This window comes from Patagioenas fasciata, chromosome 1, assembly GCF_037038585.1.
Source record: "Patagioenas fasciata isolate bPatFas1 chromosome 1, bPatFas1.hap1, whole genome shotgun sequence".
Taxonomy (NCBI): Eukaryota; Metazoa; Chordata; class Aves; order Columbiformes; family Columbidae; genus Patagioenas; species Patagioenas fasciata.
The window spans coordinates 90,947,032-90,967,048 of NC_092520.1; the positions used below are offsets into that span (position 1 = coordinate 90,947,032).

The window sequence follows — 20,017 nt, forward strand, 5'->3', positions numbered from 1 at the left end:
TTACCTGCAAAATTCACCAGTCTGGGTACCTTCTCTCTCACTCTCATTTTTATAAGCAGTTTTGCCAGATTACATTTAAACCTGACCCTTTCAATCAGTTTACTCAGTTTAATATGACCAAAATTATGATGAGATTGATGCTGTTATTGCATTACCTATTTTTATCTCCATTGATTCTTCTGTATCTTTCATGAACCATCCTATTGAAAACGTGACAGGTTTATGTCAGTCACAACAGGACTGTAACAATATTAGCTCTACCATGAATTCAGCGTGACACCAAAATTGTATCATACTTGACCTTATTTGATATATCCATGTGCTGAATCAGAAGCTCCATGCTAAGCTGCACAAAGCAAGAGAAGATTCTTTTCTAACAGGACATTCTTCTATATAGAGGTTTGTGCTTTCAGTGTTTGCTGTGCTAACTCCAACCATGTGATCATATACAGATAATAATGCTATTTCTAGGAAGCTGTGTCTATAAGACATTCCCGCTCTCTTATTCGAGCCTGTTTACAGCACCATCAGTAGCTGGAATAACTTACACCTGACAGCATCTGTTCTTAGCATAAACTAGTGCATTTCAGCATTCTTTCTATGCTGCTTCCTTGGTAAGAACAAGCAGGGCAGAGAAGGAAACCACAGAATCATAGAATATCTCAACTTGGAAAGGATCTATAAGGATCATCAAATCGAACTTCCTGCTCCTCGAAGGACTACCTAAAACTAAACTATATGACTAGGATCATTGTCCAGATGTTCCTTGAACTCTGACAGGCTTGGTGCCATGACCACTTCTCTGGGGAGCCTGTTTCAGTGATCAACCACCCTCCCAGTGAAGAACCTTTTCCTAATGTCTCATCTGAACTTCCCCTGACACAGCTTTATATCATTGCCCTGTGTCCTGTCACTGGTCACCAGAGTGAGATCAGCACATCCTCCTCCACTGCCCTCCTTGAGGAAGCTGTAGACTGTGATGAGGTCCCCCCTCAGCCTTCTCCATGCTGAACAAGCCAAGTGACCTCAGCTTCTCCTTCTAAGTCTTGTCCTCGAGGCCCTTTACCATCTTGGTCACCCTCCTCTGGACACACTGTAATACTTTGATGTCCTTTTTATCCTGTGTTGCCCAGAACTGCACACAGTGCTCCAGGTGAGGCCGCACCAGTGCAGAGCAGAGCAGGACAATCACCTCCCTGGCCCGGCTGGCAGTGCTGTGCTGGATGCACCCAGGACACGGGTAGCCCTCGTGGCTGACAGGGACACTGTTGGTTCATGTTCAACTTGCCATCAACCCAAACCCCCAGATGTCTTTCCGTGGGGCTGCTCTCCAGTCTCTCATCCCCCAATTTGTACACATAACTGGAATTACCCTGTCTCAGGTGGAGAATCCAGCATTTGTCCTTGTTACATTTCATGCAGTTGGTGATTGTCCAGCTCTCTAGTCTATCCAGATCTCTCTGTAAGGCCTCTCTATCCTAGAGGGAGCCCACAGTTCCTTCTCATTTAGTATCATTAGAAACCTTCACAAAAGCAGTTGGAGAAAAAGGAAGCAGTTGATAAAAGCAGTTGGAGAAAAAGGAAGGAGGAGGCCTTTTACCATTGATTTCCTCAAACTAATGGAACCCAGAACTTTCATTCGCAGTTTGGATGAACCTCAGTAAGTTGCCAACTGTTCTTTTCTGTCAGAATAATACACTTACCAGAACCTCATCACTAGAAATTACCACAGCTTCACTGAATCTGCGAGAGGCAGAGCTAAAATAGCCTTTGGGTCATTTTTTTTTTTTTTCTGGGAAAAGTGGTCTGTCACTTAAAACAAAAGGACAGAGAATCAGAAGAGATGATTTTGTACCCCATTTTCTCATAGATTTTCTCTAAGAACTCATAGATAAGAGTGAGGGCTTGGTTTTCAAAGAAGTTTTGCAGTCAAATCTAATAAACATAGGCAGTTTAAAGCTCACATCAATCAAACTTCCTGGACAAGATGTACGTGCAATCACTGGGCTTTACCTGTTCTCAATGAAGTTTATGACAAATTGCTATGGAAGAAGGACCGAGTTTTGAATCTTTGAAAAAGTCTGTGCCCAGTTCCTTCAGAGCCTGTCAAAAGCAGGAAGGGGTTTTAAATACAATGTATACTGAAGGAGCTTGTCAGCACTACTTATTATGAATTAATATTTTAACACCTTTTAAGGGGTTAAATCAGAATTATGGTTGACCATCACCGCTTTGCATCCCACCTGTCTGTTTTAACTTAGAAGGAACAGAGTTGTGTGTATTAAAATTCTTCAATCTGCAACTAAATAGGTTGAATATTCCTTTTAAAATGTTTCTTTGATTCTTCTTAATTCTTCAATATGGATTAATTCAGCTATAATAAAAAGATACAAAACCTGACAATTTGGCATGAGCGGTAACTACATTTCATTCAGGTTTTTTGTGTGGATTTGGAACAATGGGTCAAATAATCAATGAAGAGACTTTACTAATATAATGTACATTCATATTACTTCATTATAAAATACCACAAATCATTGCATGATTTTAAGAATGATAATAAAAAATACTGTTGCTATTGCAAACAACTGAGTTGCAAATACAAAAGCCAGAAATTCTAGTATTAATTAAAGCTCCCAAGGAAAGTTTATTCTGAATCTTCTAAACTAACTTAGTTATGGAAATTATTTTAAAATCCCTTTTCTTACTGTGCAAATGCATAGTCAGCTGGTATCACTGAGCAGCTCAGTCTCCCACCTAAGAAACTCCAGTCCTTCAAACAGCAGTTAAAAGTCACTGGACAGAAGTACCTTCACACTATTCTTATTAGAAGTTGCTAAAAAGAAGCAATTTCATTATAAATGTCATAGAAAGAGTGCGTCTCAATTTTTCCACATCATAGATGTGGGGAGTTGACTTTGGCCGGCTGCCAGATGCCCACCTAGACACTTCCTCACTCCTCGTCCTCACCAGGACAGAGGGAGAAAACTAAGATTAAAAAGCTGATGGGTCAAGGTAAAAACAGGGAAATCGCTAAACAGTTACTGTCACGGGCAAAACAGACTCTACTTGGGGGAAGTTAATTTAATTTATTGCCAATGAAAATAGATTTGGATAGTGAGAAACAAAGACAAATTAAAACACCACCTTTCACCAGGCTCAACTTCACTTCTTCATTCCCAACTCCTCCACATTCTCCACCCAGAGTAGTGCAGGAGGATGGAGAATGGCGGTTGTGGTCAGTCCGTAGCAGCTCCTCTCTGCTGCTCCTTCCTCCTCACACTTTGGCCCTGCTCCGAAGAGGGTCCTCTCCATGGGTTGCAGTCTTCCAGGATAAACCTGCTCCAATGTAGGCTCTCCATGGGCCACAGTTCCTTCAGGATATATCCACCTGCTGCAGCATGGGCTTCTCCATGGCTGCGGTGTGGATACCTGCTCCAGCCTGGTCTCTGCAAGGGGATCCCTGCTCAGACACTTGGAGCTCCTTCTCCCCTCCTCCTTCTCTCCCCCTGGGGCTCACAGAGCTGTTTCTCACACTTTCCTCCGTCACTCCCCACTCCCAGGTAGCATTTTGTGTTTGTTTACGGGAGGAATTTCAATAAGTCATAAGCATTATTTGTAAAGTTTTTCTTTTTTTTTGCACGTGACACTTGCAGAACACTATGTAACCCAGAAAACATATCAGGACTGACTCCAATGAAGTTTCCCTCAGGAAAGAGGGAAGTGCTAGGGATAACTACAGCTGCCCAGAAGCAAAATTCACCTGTTTACTGACAATGCATAATAACAAATTAGGACTCAAAGAAATACTCAGGACAAAGATTCATGAAATGGCTTCCTGAAATTACCTTTGTGAGAAGGAAGAAAAGGTGGGATCGCATCACCCTTTCACTTATGGACTTGTAGAAATAAATTAGTACATAAGTCATCTTAAAACAGTAGTTGTAATTTTAATAATTCTGGATTTATAAAGAACAATTAGCTTTTCTCTCATCACCCTTTCTCATTATCTTGCTGTACAAAGTATTTCAATACATTACCGAAAACTGGACTAACTTTTGCCTATATAAAATAGGCTATGAAACAGAAGTAATCTGCTTACACACAGAAACATTTAAAGCAAAGAACCAGAGGGCATAAAGTATATAGCCATCTAATTAGTAGGAAACATTTTCTTTCTCTTCCTGTGATTTTGTGCTAGCCCCAGCACTCCTGAAAAGGTTGAGACATATGCTGCACGCCTCGAGTGCCTCTGCTGATGGAGAACTTGGCAGGGTGGAGGTGGCTTTGACCTACTCACCCAGAGGAATGCTGCCTGCAGCAGCCCCAGGCGAGCATGCCTTGCCTTCTCTTCTCATGCTGTTGCTCCTCCACATGCTGCTCCTGGAAGAAGGGGAGGGCAACTGCTACAGGGGAAGGAAACAAGGTGTCATGATACCATGTCTCCCCTCAGCTCCTCTCATGGAGGTGAGGATGACACAGAGAAGAAGCCAAGGGGAACCCCAGCGCTGTGCTCTTCTCACATTGGTTAATGTCCTCCAGCCCCATAAATCATCTGCACCAGATAGTTGTGTTACAATTTTGAGTAAGCAGCGTTTGGGTCAGCTGTAGTGTCTGGCTTTTGTATGCATACTTGGGAGACAATTTGTAGGAGGAAATTGGACTAAATTCATCCTTTGATGGAGATGCAACAGAACTGTTTGCAACACTCGGTTTTATTGGTACTATGTTGCTTTAAAGGAGGCACCCACCCAGCTTCCTCCCAGGCGCGGGTGTTAGGCACAGAAGGAAACAAACACAGATGAGATCTCCCCACATTGGTAGCGCTAAGAGAAGAGGGCTGGAAGCCAGGGATTCAGCCTGACAGAGACAGGCATCTGAGTAAAACAGTAGTGCATAAGTATTCCACTTGGATGCTCCAAGCAACTGGTTTTTTAAAACACACCCGTGTATCACACATACATCAGGCTTCTACAGGAGAAGGTTTATGCAGATGAGAAGATAAATGTTTCTTGCCAACTTCCCTTAATGACAGTTCTGATTTCAAGATGACAGCATAAGAATTAGTTTCCCAGACCACTTGCTGTTCAGGGCACATCCCACACCCACTCCATTTGCAGATGCTTTTTAATGTCAGTACATGGATCAACAACAGGACATGGTCCCCAGGGAACAGCCTGGCACCCTAATAGAAAAAAGAAAGGCTTGGGCAGCAAAGTATGCAATGAGCCACACTGATGCAGGACAGATTCTTCATTTCAAAGAGAAAACCTGCATTCTTCAGAAAACAGTGTTCAAAACTTTAATCTTCATTCAGTTCAATGGAGCAGCTTTATAATTTACAGTACCAGATAAAGCTAGAAGATGTAATGTGAAACATCTGAAGCAGTTCTTCCCCTGTATTAAAATGCACCTTGGGCAACAGAGCCTTAACTTCTCTTAACATATGTTTCTAGTAGATAAGTAAACAATTTGGACATGAAATGAAAATTTTCAAGATAGTTACAGTTGGAAAAGCATCAGCTCATATTAGATTTCAGCTGTGGTGCCCCACAGATAAGTTTTTGGGGCAGTTTGGCATAGTTGAAAGGGAGTAGCTTCAGAAGAATAAAAAGCTGTTTTGTGTACAAATTGTTGGATTAGAGATAGCAAGAAGAAAGACATCATTTCTACATAGAAATTCTGAAACTGGCCTTCGTGGCAGTATCAAATCAGATGACAGAGCATGTGGCTGGATGAGCTGAGCATCTCCAAGCTCAGAGAGAGGGGAAGAAGAAACAGAACAGGCGAGGCTGGGAAGCTTAAAGATTCCTGTGCAGAGAAGCAATCCCCTTAATGCACTGAGCTGCATCGACATTCCGCTTCCTTATGACCACAGACTTCTTCGGCTTTGAGGACAAAAATCTTTAGTCACATGCACATTGAACTTTGCATTTGATGGTGTCTGCTTGGCTCCATGAGGCTTTGCTTGCAGCAGTGAGCCGCAGGTGAGGGCTGAAGTCATCCTGACACCACCACAGCAGCGGCTTAACACTAGATCACAGACCAGAAAATGACCCCAGTGAAGCTCAGCACAGCCACACGCTGAGCAGTTTCTTTTTAAAGTGTCCCTGCCATGCAGGCTTATACAGACTAAGCCATTCTCTGCAGTGAGCTCCCTCTCTGCTCAGATCCCTATCACTGGGCTTAGGGAATGTGTGCTATGCACAAGAGTGTAGTATGTCCTCAGAGGGACCTTCACTCAACCATTTCACAATGGAGAAGCAGGGAATCTTATACATCTTTCTGCTGTACTTGGACATTAACAGGCAAACAAACAGAAACTCACTCAAGAAAGAACAAATGCCCATTCTAAAGTGTCTATTTAAGTAGACAGAGCTGCAGTGAAGGAAACAGCATGTCGCTATAAAGATCGCAGTATTTCACGGTGTAACACGTCAGGAGAACAGCTCGTGTTGGTTTGTCCCAGCAGGACTGGTTTAAACAAGCCAGACTGCCCTGCCACCGCTGTCAGCATGGCCACAGGCCACCAACTTGTCACTGTACCTCAAGTTTCCAAGGTTCTTCGCCAAACAACACATGCAAAACTTGGACCATCCAGATCAGACCTATGAGGCTGGCGAGGCTCATGCTGGCTGATAACTTAGGTGCTTCACGCCAGCAAAGGCAAAAGAGCTTTCCCACAAAGAAGCTCCACCTCATCTTTTGTAAGTGTTGTCAGTAACACCTTCCAGCAGTTGTCAATAAGAAAGGACTCCAGACATTGTCCACCACACAACCTTATCTTCAGCTGCTTATAACTCTGTCAAATGTTAGCCATCTAAAGCAACATTTCCCCCGTTCAGAAGCTGCCTCATCCTTCTTCAGGACCAGGTCCAGAGGGAGAACAGCCACACCTACTGGTGATGGCTGGCACAGGTCTCCATCATGCACTGCGTTGCTCCGATACCACTGGGCATCCCAGCCATGCCCACAGGGCATGAGGGGAACGTTCCTGGCATTTCTGATTGTTTCTTACACAGCGACAGAGAATTATACCAAAAGCTTTTTATATAAACATGTAAGATTAAAAAGTGAAACCCCAGAAGATGGGAAATATTGAACTAACATTGACTGAAAAATTTCAAAATTCCATCTTTTGTTACCTATGGACATTATTCTTGAGGATTTCTGTCTCATTTACTGCACTCTTTTACTATAGTCTTTTGCATTTGCATTTAATATTTTTAAGTATGGTTGAATAATTTTGGGATATAGGATTCTACTAACAAAGCAATTTTGTTCAGCATGAGCATTGTTTATAATATAAAATACACTTGTATAATCATAAGGGAAAATAGTACAGAGGTGACTTCATGTCCTTGTTGCACCCTGTACAAAACACTTACTTATCTCTCATTCCAACAGACAATCAAAGATAATCTGTTTGATTTTTAAGTCATTTCCCATGCTGTTTCTGAACCCTAAGAGGAATAAAAGCATTCAAAACCAAAACATTAAAATATTTTAATCAGAAACTGTAATTTTATTTGTCTTCAAATTGCAGGGAAGAATTCTTAAGTGGCTTATTACAGTTTCTTTAATAGTTCTCCAATGACTTATTACTATATTATTATACCTGGAAAGCTAACTTACTATCCACATAAGATTGCTGAAGTTCTTCATCATGTATTTTGACTCATTGGCCAACCTGACAGTGACTGACAGTCTCTAGCAAAATTTAGTACAGCTAAAAAACCTGACCTAACTTTTAAACAGCTTTGTCTGTAATACTGACATGATCAAACAGAGTTTTACATATGTCACACTCTTGCTGCAGCAACCTGGTCTCCTCCCCTCTGACTACTGACACGGAGCCTCTAAGCTTGATATGGGCTCAGACATCTTGAGATTAATCTCTTGGGACCATTCCAGAGAAATCAAGATTAATTTGCAATTCCTCAAAAATGGAGTAACTATTTCACATAAGCTACTTTTCACATTCCATCAGGCCTGAACTTCCTATTCATAACCTTTATGGAAATGACTGGGTTGGCACAGGGCCCCCAAGACATTTAGGAGAAAATCATTTGCACAATGGAAAGGAGGATTAAGATGGCTTTGGCTTCTCTCATATTTTTCTTGATTGTAAGAAGAAAAAAGGTTATTTTTGTGAAAGCAAAAGTTGCATTTTGTTTCGTTTTTCCCTCTCTATATTTACATCTCAGTGCATCTAATTTTCAGTTCTCCTTATCTTTGTCAAGGCTGAGAGCAAGACAGTGAAGGCAAAGGACTGTAAGCACTGACAGGTGTAGTTCCTGAAGTCAGACTTAATTCCTAGCTAGCACAGCTGTAGGATTTTATAAGGACACCTGAATATTTGAAAAAGACTTCAACAGTTTTGATGGTACAGTCTACATCACTGCGCATGGCTCAAATGCTCTGAAAGCCTCCTTCCTACTGCTTAGACCCCTTTTTTGGGGAAGAAGAAGAAAACACGATGCTGGAACAAACATGATGCAAGAGAACGAGGCAGGCCAATTCACACCAGTTGCTACATTTGCCTGTAAGTTACAACCTAGTAAAACACTTAAAAACCTTGCCAATATACATAATATCCTTCTATAAAGGAGATCAATAACAAATTGTTTCTGTATTCTAAATATATATAACTGCAGAGGGCATGTACACCATAGTGGAGCAGTCCATGAGAGTGCCAAAATGGAGAAAAAAAATTGAAATTCTTCTGTACCTTAAAGGTGTCTATCCTTTGCTAAGACTTACCACGTCTGATCTTCAGCAGGACACCACTCTGCTGAGTGGATGTGAAGCCAGAGGCTGGAGAGGATGTGGCAAACCATGCTGAAAAGATGCTCAGAAGAAATCTGAGCAGTGAAAAAGCACTTTCAAAGGCTGTGGCCTCTGACAAGCTTCTAGCTAAGATCAGATACAACACTTCACATTTGGCCATTACCCAGATCAGGAGAGGAAGGCACATGCTCTGCTTCTTCAGAGAATCCTCCAGCATGAAGGAAAATCTCAGCATTGTCTGCTTTGCACTGCACACCCCGGGCTGAGCTCCAAGGGTGTGCAAACAGTTCAGGCCACAAAACACCTACCTATAAATTGTTCAGTTAAACACACTTGGGTCTCTGTAGAAGCAACACTTAGCACTTCATACTACTAATTTCCAAGTAATCTATGGAAAACTTCACCTAATATACAAACTGTAAGGAAATGCCAAAGTTGTGAGGCAGTGGGCAGAGGTCTGGGGTGATGGCACTTGAGACACCTGGATTCACTCCCAGCATTGCCACAAGTTTGCCAGCAAAGCACTTCAGTTATCTGGCCTTGGCTTCCCCAATCATAAAATAAAACTAATTGTATGTGCTTTCTGAAGTACTCTGAGGTCTGCCGCTTCAGAAGAACTTGGTGTTGTTATTATTCATTACAATTCTTGCTGAAATATGACACAGTTCATCCTACATGCGACCAAGCAGTAAGGAATCTGGTTCGACACAACCTTTCATTGCACGGTAGACCCCGAAAGGATGAGGTTCCATGGATTTGCCTTCTAATTACATGGTCCAAGAATATGGATCTCAGTACTGTCTGGCAGAATCATGCTAAACCAAATTTATATAATCCAGCTTCCCTTGAAGATAGCACAATTCATAGTAGTCGTTCATTGTTTAATTGTTCTACTGCATTACAATACGCAATAGTACTGTTACTATAGCTAGCAAAGCAATAGTAAGGCAAGACTCATAAAGAGAAGTAGCATCCTTTGATTTACCTGTTCAGAAACATGGCTGTAAGCCCTGACATGTGAGCTGCTCTTGCTATTTGCTGCAGGAAAGCAGAGTTAGAAACCTCCTGGCTGCTGTCTGCATTCTCCTGGACCACAAAGGCCAAAGCTTTCAGGTAGGAGAAGACATCTAGCATTAAAGAAATAAACGACTAAAGTAATACTTAGGATCTGTTGGGCTGAGGTACAGACTGCCATTAAATGCAGAAACAGCAGTGGAAGATTAGGCAAGTCTAATTACCCACCAGGGGACCTGGCTCGCATGCCGAGGACATTAATGACACATCTCTCCCTGGGAGGGGAAGGGAAGGTGATCTTTAGTAGAAGCGAGTGGCAGCAAGTGCCATAGAAACATCCTGGCAGGACTCTTCGCCATTGCTCATACCAGGTGAAGAAGAGAATAAACTTGTATCTTCAAGCATTTTTTTCTTCTTTTCTTGTAGTTACCTAATGTTTTTCTTTTAAAATATTTTTTTTCCTCAAACCCTTTGATCTATAGCATACACTAGCATCTTTTCCTGCTTATTCTGTTCAAAACATTTAGAACCGAAAAGCCTGTATTACTTATGGTGTACTGAATGGCTCTTACTATATTTTAGCACGCTTGATTTTTCTTACAAAAAAGTGTTGGGGTTTTGTTGGTTTTAGTTTGTTGGAGGTTTTTGTTCTGTTTTGTGTTTTGTTTTTGTTTTTTCTCTCTGTAGGACAGCATGCAAAATCACAGTGATTTTAAGGTCTCAGTGGTATACCACTGAATTCAGGGAGGGCTCTGCTCCTCCTCCATCTCAGAACCAAAGCAAAGCCTCAGCATCTCTGGTAACACTTCTAGCAGAAGTGTCACTTGGACATAACGGGTGTGGGAAGTTTCTCCACTCCGTATGTAGGTAGAACAATGCGTTTCACACACTTGCTCACTCAAAACAAGTCCTGCTCCATATTTCTGGAGGCACTTCTGCACTCTGACTGTCACTTCCACCTACTCAGCATTGCACCAGGACCTTCATGCCATTTAGCAATATGGAAAGATGGCTGGTCTTGAACCCCAGCCAGAATCAATGTGCTGTAAACATAATTTTCCTTGAAATAGACCAAGTTTGCATGTGCAGATCCCATGGCAGAATGTGGGAACAAATTCAACGCTAACAGAATTTATAACGCTCCTCTTTTAAACTTGTGGTGGTGCAGCCTGAAAGCCTAAAGGAAAAAACACTTAGCAGATGTAACTGTAAAGAACCTCATGGACCCAAGAAAAGAAGCTCAAAATTGAGCTTCTGAGACCACTTCTAACTATTTGTCCATACTGGTGTGCTGTATAACTGATTCACATTTCCCAGTGTTTTTGCCACACTAATTTAGTGTCTTGATACAGGTGAAGCTGTAAAGATAGTATAAGGAACCTTGTGCACTGTCAGAGAGAGGGGAAAAAAACAAAACAGCTTAGCAGCTGTATATGGTACTCACTCCCCTGGCTGAAATGAAAAAGATGACTATTTGGAATGACACAGTTTTAATTTTGAATTTTGATTTTGCTCACTGAAAGAAAATTCATCATTTGAAAGCTAATCATTTTCTAGATAATACTGTATCACCTTCAGCAGAAAGAGGAAAGAAAGAGAGAGGGAAGGATAATAACATTTGGGCTGCAAAGCTTTCCCAAAATCATAAACTCATTACTGCAAACTAAAATCTAAAGTCAACCAAAAACTAGGACATACTGGGCTTGCGGGTTACAGATCCAAAGCCGTGGAGTAAAACTAATCAGTTCTTGGATAGGATTTTTTTTTTTCCTGCAGTACTATCTAGTTGGTCAAATCAAGCTTTTCTAAGAAAAGAAGATTAGAGGCAGTTGTTTAAAGTATTTGGGGGCGAGGGGAGAGAGATGGATTTAAGCTTTATTACTGACCAGGATATACAAAACAGACTGTAATGAAAAAGCAGTATTGAGTATTTGCAGTCTGAATGGAAAATGTGAAGTGAAGGCAAGGGCCATATGGAGGAGCTTATAGTTACAGCAAAACTGATGCTGAGGCAAATGTCCTCTGAATACGTGAAATTAAGCATTATTTGGAACTTGCAAAAATTAAATATATATATTTATTACACCTGAACACTACAAATAGGCTATTAAGCAAGAAAGGAAATTGGAAAAAAAAAAAAAATTAATTTTATTTATAAGGATTGTTACTCCTGCAATGATCACTGTACTCTGCATGGACTGTTAATTGAAAAAGTACTAGGTTAAGTATCAGTCATTTTGCATGAACAAAATATGTGATGAAAAATTCTTATCTTTTAGCAAGATTTCATCAATTTCATTGTTTTGAAGATTTCACCCTGTATGTTACCAAAGCCTGAAGTGATGCACATGTGCTACATTGATGCATTTGAAGCCTTGGTGAACCATAGCAGGATGTCCTATTTATTTGCCCACCTGGAGCTCACTGTAGCACTATGGACCTATTTTGCACAGAGGCACATTAGGATACACCTTGCATAAGTTAAGAGAAAATAATAAAATACTACAGCACAGATATCAATGCTGTGGCTTCCTTTCCATTTGATTTTCCTATAATCCGCTTGACTTTTCACCAAGATAGCTATGTGAAATTTGCCATAGTTAACCACATATCTCCCAAGATGTGAAATGCAGGACTAAGATATCTTTATGATGTATTTTTTAAATTATTTTATCTCCCTCAGTAGTGTCTAAACCATCCTAGCTCTGGTCCAAGCCAGCTAAATCCAGCCTTGCTTCCTTAGCTTTCATTTTCTGATCTCAGAACCTCTGTTGTTCTCCATTAACCTTTACTGACAAGTGGTCCAGAATAGAAGCAACTCAAGCTCAGTGTTTTTGTGAATGCAACCCTGAGCGGCTGGCCACCTGCTGTATAATCATCAAGCCACGGAATTACAGACAACTTGAAGACTATAATGCACCTTTACAGCTCATCTATTTCATGCTAAGGCAGATCTTTAAGACATAAGTATGTTTCAGCAACAGAGACACAAATCACTGATTTTCTGAAAAGTGACGGTCTCCTCTATAGTTTCTTCAAATCCTGAGCAGCACTCTACACAGTCCCAGCAATAATGACATTCTGGCCACAGCACAGCAACCCAGCAGACACCCTTATTGAGGCATCAAAAGCTGACATTGTAACAGGTCATCATAATGCTGGCGAGCTCCATGCACCCAATGAGCACCACTTAGTCTCGGGAGCGAGCTCAAGAAGTGCTCTGGACAGTGCACTGGTGTAAAACAAGAGATAAGGATGCACAGGACCTGGCTTTGTCAGATCCTGCCTGTCATTAGGAAGGGTAGTAAGTAGGTAGGTCAGTTAGGGGAAGTACAAAGGTTTCATCATTCTCAATATATTATGTCCAGACAGTTCTTCAGGCTATTTAAACCAGTAAAGCTCCCTTGAGTTCAACAAAAGGATGCCCATTTACATGAGCTGAGCATCGGCTTCATGATTTTTTAATATTCACCGACAGGGCAGCCCAGTAGGGCAAATGAATTCCACAGTATAAAAGCCTGGAAATACCATGGTATGGGACCCAAAGTAATCCATCCCTCTGCATCATCAAGCCTAGATGGCAGAACACAAAGAAATCACCAATGAGATTTTGGTTTTAATAATTTACGGTGAAACCATGCAAACCATTATGCAGTCAAGTGTTTTCCCTGAGCTTCCTGTATGCATTGAGACCACTCGGTTCCACCGACCTTTCATTGCACAAGTGTAGATTTGCTAGGGTGTCCTTCTCAGGTTCTGTCAATACATTTTTCCTGGGCCTTTTATAGGATAATTTTAACCCAATTAACCAGTTAAAGCATGCAAACCAAACTTTGCACTGTCTCACACTTGTATAGTACTGTCAAATTCAATGAGGAGGGAGACACACAAAAATTGATGTTAAGACATTTTGGTAGCAATCCTTTAGAAATATTTGTAGCAAAATAGTTTTCTGTTAAGTGTATAATGAGGAAATTTAGGCAAATTATATTACAGTAAAATGATAAACCACTGAGCATTCAAGATCTGGTGAACAAAATATAGTAACGCCTGGTCATCTAATGACAGAAAATGCAGTCCTACTTTCTACATTATGGAGTAGCATAGCTTGTAGACACCCAGTAAGAAATACTTTTGAAAATAACATTCTAAATGATGTTCAAATATAATAGAGACTTTCCAAATACAATTTTTGCCATGTCACACTGACAAAGCTCAAATGTGTATTTATATCACTCTCTTCACAAACAAAATCTTGAAAACTGTTGACAAAAAGTAGCAGATTTGCAGTGAAATTAATTAGGTTTTTGTCTTTATAATTCCCATAGTGTGGGAATGGTAATATCACAGAAAAAAAGCCTCACCGCTCTAGCCCTGCTTAGGGAAATACAGACATACATTTAGAAATCTATATTGAAAATTTCAACTTATTAGAAAATAATAATTTGCAGGTTAGGTTGACTAAATCTATAACACTAATCACTAAACTATTGGGTATTTTGCTTAAGGAATACATCAGTAGAGGACATGAACCTGTACTTATATATCCCATTTAACTACAGAAACACACAAATTACTGGAAGTTACTTCTGGTAAGAACTGAAGTGTATCTATTTCATCACCTAAAGCAATTTCTATGAAACCTAAAAATTACTCACTTGTTCATTTTCAGGATTCGTTAATTTTAGAGATTAATACCAAAATTCATCCAAGTATAACTTCCTACAAGTATTTGTTGAAAACTGCCACATTCTCTTTTTAATTAACTCCAGTGATATGTTAATAACTTATGCAGTTTATCAACTATTGGTTAGTTCTAATCCAGAGCACAGCTTGAATGACTACCATTTATCATTTTTTATGTCATATTGCTGAAATATGTTCCTGTAACCTAGTTAGAAGTGGCCTTAAGGATGTACAGTAAGAAACGAGAAAGCTCTGTGTCCACTATTAACAAATACATGCTGTTGCTGCTGAAATTTCCACGCTTTGGAGGCTGTCTCTGCAACTTAGTGCTTGCTTGTCTTTAATTTATATTATTCCTTCTGTTATTTGAGTTCAATACAAGCGGTAAAAGTAGAAAAGATAAGAAGGTTGGCTCAGTGTAACAATTAGAAATTACTTGGTATTAAATAAAAATATTAGGGTCATAAACTTTAAATATACCTTTATATAATATATTCTGATGGGTTATGTGTAGATAAACATGGCATTTCCTTGGACAGCTCTATCAGTTCATATATCAAGGGAAAAGCTTTCTAACAGAAACATGAAAGAAATACTCAGTAAGACACTAAAATTTAATTATTGTGTTACCTGAGATTGAAAATGATCTCTCTACAACCATTATTTTTATCCTAATTAATTAATTTTTACTCATCATCCCTCATTTTCTTGTTTAGAAGGCTAGAAAAGCAGTCATTAGCTAGCTACTGAGAAACAGTGAGAATTCCTATTGCTTGCATGTCCTTTCTCAACTAATTAAATATCAACAAGAGAATCCATTCATTTTTATTATAAGCCAGATAAATAATGAAAAAAAAAAAAAAATCCAAAAGCTCCCTAACAGTGGAAAATGCAATTAAACTACCAGTGTATTAATCCAGGTTCAATCTGCTATGCCACTGTACATCAGTGCTTGCTTTTCCTTAATTAATTAATACATGAAGAAAATCTGATGGCTTACGACCACTTTCTTCACTGTTAGAAATGCTTTGGGATGATTTTATTTTATTATCACAAAGAATGTCAGAGGAGTTCTTCCCATTACTTCTGTTCGTCACCTCTAAGAGTGACAGATTCCATGGAGAAACTTCCTGCTGTTAACAGATGTGAAGGATTAATATTTTATAACATCATTACTTTATGGGCAGGATAACTATAGTAATAGGAATACATTTAATATTTTATGCATTCGTAACCACGTAACACACGAGGAGCATTTACTCTCTGGCAGCATCTCTTTGGATGTGTGTGTGGTTGTTGTGATTGAAAGCTGAACAGTTTGTCATACTTACTGTCTATATTGTGGTGGAAGTAACAGCATCTAACCAGTGTTAGGGTACCATTGCTGCAGGCACTGAAAGAGTGAATCTGAACTAGGGCTATGCACAGAGCTGGCAGCAGAGAGTCTACCAACCACGCAGAGCAATTTTAAGGAAAAACAATGTGGGCAATTGCTTGGGAGCCTTACTAGACCAAACAGAAACCGCAAAGCAAATTATACAGTGGGGAGGTTGACAGAGGGAGGAGTGCACACCCTAAATCTCTGCCTGGGTCTCTGCAATGCTGATGCCAGCTGCGAAGCCGAGGTTTCATGATGCACAGAGATAAGCATTGAGACTATATTCAAGCAAATATGTTTCCCTTTAAACTCTGGTGTGTTCCTTTTTCCTTCAGAGGTTACTCCCATTAGAGCCAAGTTAAGGCTGTCTAGTAGCAGCAATAATGCTCATGTATTTCCAAAGCATCCTGTTGTAGCATGTGGCTAAGTTTACATGGTTTACTTTCTTCTACAAGTTTCGTTGGCCCTGAATTTACTGGTCTGTGAAAGTACAAAGCTTTGTGTTTCATGTGCTCTGTGCATGCTCTGTGCTTGGTGCCCCTCGGCACCAAACTGGGCACAGTGACACTGTAGTGGTGAGCAGAGAAACAGCAAAGTTGAGCTGCATCTCATGATAAAAAAGTGAGCATACACCAAGTACGGACAGTCATAAAATAATTCTAGAGTTCCAACTGCAAGGTCCTAAATGCCTTCAGCATTTCTTTCCTCCCCTCCCCTGCCTTTGCTCAGTATTTTGATGGACTGTTACCCTTAATTTATTTAAATGTTTCAGTCTTCAAGTCCCTTGCTCTCCGAGCATATGAGGAGCCTTCCACTTGATGTTTAAAGGAGCACTCAAGAGAGAAAAGCTGAGTGGAGTTAATGCTTGCCAGATCAAAAGGCATCAATCTTTTACTTCGCACAGGAACATGCCTTTAGGAATGTATCTCCCTGGGTGGCATAAACAGCTTTTCTTTTGGGTTGTTTTTTTTTTTTTTTTCAGCTTCATGTTCAGTGTTTGTTAAGCAAAAGAGGGATAGGCAGGGAAACAGAAACGTGGCAGATTCTGCCTGCATCGTTTCCACAGTTTTTCCTAGCCCCTAACTCTTTTGATACTTTGTATTCACTGTCTCACTTGACTGACACAAGAAACCCACTGTAGGAAGAGAGGCTTCCTGTGAACTGAGCCCCGTTTCCATGGTGCGGAGTTTTCTTCTTAAAAATAAATTCCTGTTTTCCGGGGCTACACCTTACGCACAGCTTTTGCGGAGCTCCCCCACCTCAGGGTTAGGGGCCAAGGGCAAAGGAGGGCAACCACGTCCCCCATCCCAAAAGGTTACCGACTGCTGGCTACAGCTCCTCGCTCTCCGATCCAGTAAACCTCATCACTTCTCGGCATGCACTTTAAGATCAGCGAACCACCGCTGTGCCTCCCCACCGCCGCGGCGTGGCGGGGAGAGAGGTGTTTGACTGGATTTGGGCGCACTTTCCACCCGCTGAGCGCAGCGCTTCAGCAATGACACCTCCTCGCCCGCGGTCAGCCCCGAGCGGCACCCGGGCTGCTCGCCCCGGTCTCGTCCCCATAGCCGTCCCCGCTTCGCTGGGATTTCCGCGACCAACTTCCCCGCGTCCCGCCGCCGCGCACCGGGGCAAACTTTCGGGAGCGGCACCCGCGGAGCCCCGCAGAGCACAGCAGCGGTGCAAATCGGGCGAGTTGCGCTCCGCTCCCCGGGCAAACGCCCCGCTGAGGAAAGCCGCGGGCTGGAGGGCAGCAGCCCGGCGGGGGCGCACGCAGCCCCAGCCCCTTCGCGGCGGCTCCCTGCGGGCTGCGCCGCCGCGCCTGGCGGGAGGTACGCGGGTCCCGCTGCTCCGGCACAAGCAAGTCCCCGCACAGCGCCCGGGGCAGAAAGGAGGGGAAGAGCCCAGGAGCGAGAAGTCGCCTTCGCCGCTCCCGGCGGAGGGAGGCGGTGGTGCCCGCAGCACGGGGCGCGGAGGGTCCGCGGACAGCACTCACCGATACGCAGCACTTGCTGGCCGCTCCGTGGCAGGCCGGCCGAGGCGCAGAGCAGCACGAAGAGAAGCCCCTCGCCGCCGCCCGGAGCCGAGCGCCGGGGCCACCGCGGGCCGAGGACGCTCGCCATCCTCCGTGCCCGTCTCAGTTCATACCGGGCTCCGCGGGTGCGGGGCGCGGGCGGCTACCCCCGGCGAGGCCGGCTGCGCGCCGCCGCTCCGCGCCGCCCGCCCATGGCGCGGGGGCTCCGCGCCCGCCGCCCGCGCTCCCGCCGCCGCTGCCGCGCCGCGCTGGGCTGCGCTGCGCTGCGCCGCCGCCCGCGGCTCCCGCCGCCCCGCTGCCCTCGCCCCCCGCTGCCGCCGGGAGGGGAGGGAGGGGGCGGCTCCTCCCGCGGGGCGGCCCCAGGCGGGGCGAGGCGGGTTCGGGGCCTGAGCGGGACGGGTAGAGTGGCAGGGCACCACGCACACGGACACACGCACACGCACAAAAAACTGTCCTGGTGCTCCCCAGCCCGCGTTGAGCAGGGGAGAGGCAGGGTAGGTACAGGTGCAGGGGCAGACATAGGGACTAAGGTAGGACAGTAGTAGGAACAAGGGCAAGGAGAAGGACAGGGGCAGAGATGCTCCCTGTCCCCGGTCCAGCCAGCACACTTGTCCCGTGTTGTGCCATGTGCTATTCCGGTCCCTCACGGATCTCTCCCCGCAAGGCTGGAAACACCTCCTTGGCCTGGGGGATTTCCTACCCACCCCACCGGCCCCCCGCCCCGTGCCTGTCAGCCCCACAATTCCTGCTTTTTTTACCTCCTGGTTGTATGGGAAGCATGGGAATTCGAAACATGGGCAAGAGAAGAAGACGGGACAGGAGGCATGTGTGTGCACAGTTCCCTTTTGGGGGGGCAGGCATGGGATGAGGCAATGGTGAACAATATATGGAGGCTGAGGGACACCCGTGGGGACAAGGTGGAGGGAAGTTTGCACTTTCTGCAGTGTGTTTACTACTCTGGACTTCTGCAACCAAGTGAGGGACAGAAGACACATCCCCACAGGAGCCTCAGCATGGGGACTGCAGGGCTACTCACCTGTGATCAGAAGTTCACAAAGTTCAAGTCATGAAAACTCAAGGACAGTTTTGAATAGTTGGACACAGTGATCATAACATTCCCTGTCTTTGACTTGGCCAGTGGATTGCTTTTCCCCCATGACTCGAATTATTTTTAAAATCTCGGTTTTAAAGGTTCAGCAAAACTCAGAATGCTTCACTATAAAGTAAACATATGGGTCCTGAGCAGATCTGATAAAAGAAATAAAACATAATAGGAGAATGACTCCCACCTAGCAACAGAACTAAAATTGCATAGCTGGGATCCAAAATTGAAATGATTTAAATTTGTTTATTTTGTATTCCTCTCCAGTCTAACTATTGTTCCAGAAATTAACTCATTGGAGCAGTCGCAGCACATGCTGAAGTGCAATGGAAATGCAAGCGTCTACATTATATCCCCCAGTCAGTCTCAAATGTTTCCTGAAAAGCCTGCCTCTACTGTTTACAGAGCAATTTAAGCTATTCAGGAGTTCTCACTACCAAGATTCCCAGCCAGGATGCTAGGTAGTGCCCCATTTCACATTTCTTACAGCACATTTTACATGGAACTTGTAGAATTTTTGCCAGTGATGTTTATTTTTCATTTGTTTACCTGAGAGCCATCCTTTCCATAGGAACAGACCTAAATCCACCTTGCAGGCACAAGGTGGGGAAGTGAAATTTCCCGTTTTCTTTCATGCCTCATCTCCTGCTGCCCTGCCAGCTTGTAGCTCGGCCTGCGCCTCCTCTGGGGCCACCAACATCCCACAGCTCCGAGCGATGGCCGCAGATGTTGGCATTGCTGCTCCAGCCCCGTAGCCGCTTCCACAGCTCAGCACAAGTAGCCGCCCTCAGCTCTTGCCCTAACAGAGGGTGAGAGGCAGGCTCAGCCTGCACCCTCACCTGTCTCACGCATGTCACACCAGGTAAAGGTGACAATTATATTAAATTACTTGTGTGGTTAATAACTACAGCCTCCACTCCCATGCAGGAGGCAGAAAATGAATCTATCAGGCCACCCTGGACTGGTCTGAATGGCTCGGTAATTTTGATGCAATTTTATAATCTGCCATTGCCTT

The 20,017-nt window shown here is 43.2% G+C and overlaps 1 protein-coding gene across 4 annotated transcripts in view; it reads right to left on the bottom strand.

Moving 5' to 3' along the window:
- Positions 1-18,067, bottom strand: part of GRIK1 (glutamate ionotropic receptor kainate type subunit 1) — a 172,444-nt gene extending 154,377 nt beyond the window's left edge. For 3 of the 4 annotated variants that reach the window (XM_065862613.2, XM_065862614.2, XM_065862615.2), the window contains exon 1: positions 17,862-18,066. In XM_065862613.2, the coding sequence (XP_065718685.1) occupies positions 17,862-17,988 (127 nt within the window). In that variant the 5' untranslated portion in view covers positions 17,989-18,066. Of the gene's footprint in view, positions 1-17,861 lie in introns of all 4 variants that reach the window. The other variant, XM_071810314.1, reaches the window with a different exon arrangement.
- Between the last annotated feature and the right edge of the window lie 1,950 nt (positions 18,068-20,017).